The sequence below is a fragment of the Triticum dicoccoides genome, chromosome 3B, assembly GCF_002162155.2.
Source record: "Triticum dicoccoides isolate Atlit2015 ecotype Zavitan chromosome 3B, WEW_v2.0, whole genome shotgun sequence".
In the NCBI taxonomy this organism is placed as follows: domain Eukaryota; kingdom Viridiplantae; phylum Streptophyta; class Magnoliopsida; order Poales; family Poaceae; genus Triticum; species Triticum dicoccoides.
Window position 1 is genome coordinate 455,571,569 of NC_041385.1, and position 1,485 is coordinate 455,573,053.

The 1,485-nt window shown below is 55.6% G+C and overlaps 1 protein-coding gene across 1 annotated transcript in view; it reads right to left on the reverse strand.

Annotated features, from left to right (window-relative positions):
• Window positions 1-618: 618 nt before the first annotated feature.
• The window catches only part of LOC119276497 (ras-related protein RABA1f-like), a 1,982-nt gene continuing 1,115 nt past the window's right edge, over window positions 619-1,485 (reverse strand). The window contains exon 2 of the mRNA XM_037557566.1: window positions 619-1,226. Coding sequence (XP_037413463.1) covers window positions 794-1,226 — 433 coding nt within the window. The 3' untranslated portion in view covers window positions 619-793. The remainder of the gene's footprint in view (window positions 1,227-1,485) is intronic.

Sequence of the window (1,485 nt, forward strand, 5' to 3'; positions counted from 1 at the left end):
TATACATAGTACGTTTTCTGGACCTCGATGACTCACGCCCCAACGGGAAAGCCTCGCTGGACTGTGAGGAATTTGGGTACTCCGGCGCAGTCGCCCGGAGGAAGAGAAACCCTAGGGGAACGCCTTGAGGTTCTACCCGTAGGCACGATTTCAAATGAGAGTGTGTGTCTGGTAAAGTGGATCACACGCCTAGTTACATTGGTCCACTGCCCTCATCTGATCGCAACTGCTTGGTTAACCTTAAAGCCCATCTGATCTCCCCCCGTGGACTTTGATGAATAAACTTGGCTTTTACGTATATCCCTAAAAAAAAAGCGTTCTGCGGCCGTCCTGCGCTGGTAGGGCTTGCGTCAACGCATAATCATGTTCTTAAATTATGCATATCCTTCCGCGGCCGTGTTCCGACGCGGACATCGCCGGCATATCCATTTTCTGCACGACGGCCGTTTCGTCTTCATCGGAGTCGCTTCTATTTTTTACCTGATGATGAAGCGCCTTGACCGAAAATTGTCACACCCTAACGCGTTTTTTTGGACCTGAACTGAACACAGATGCGGACCGTGGTTGCAACTTGCAACATCACACGCACGACGTCTTCTCCCGGTACCACACGCTGTATGTAGTAGTATCAATCAAGCATATGATATCAAGGTATCAACCACCCCCAGAGCGTTTTGACCAATAACCAATAATCATCACGGTCGCAACATGCCTGTTACACCCTAGCACGCACACACACGGCATCACCTACCACCGTCTCCGGCAGAGAGAGATAGAGAGGGAGAGAGTTTGACTAGGCCGAGCAGCAGCCGCCCGTGTTCACCGGGGTGACGTCGTCCTTGCCGCCAACGTCGATGGTCTTGCCCCTGGGCGGCGCGGCGGGGTCGTCGCCGATGTCGAGGGCCTTCTTGCTGACGACGCGGTAGATCTCGCCGAGCACCTCGGTGAAGGCGTCCTCCACGTTGGTGGCCTCCAGCGCGGACGTCTCCATGGAGAAGGTGCGGTGGCGCTCCGCGAAGGCCCTGGCCTCCTCGGGCGAGACGGCCCTCAGGTGGCGCAGGTCCGCCTTGTTCCCGACCAGCATCACCACGATGTTGGCGTCCGTGTGGTCGCGGAGCTCCGTCAGCCACCGCTCCGCGTTCTCGAACGTGATGTGGCGCGTCACGTCGTACACCACGAGCGCGCCCACGGCGCCCCGGTAGTACGCGCTGGTGATGGCCCGGTACCTACACACAGAGAGCGCCGCGAGTGCAGGTGCAACGCACGTACGCAAAGTGATTAACCAACTTGGTACTGGTGTCAATGTGGAAATGCGGTTACAAGCAACCAGAAAGATGCACATTGCATTGCTAAAGATACTTGCCACAGTTGAGAATGAGTTGTTCCAGATGGTATTGAAATCACAAGCATGGCAACGGGAAGGGAGTCATCGCAAGTCCTTGAGTTGGTCAATTACTACGATTGATCGATCGATCAAGCCCCCCG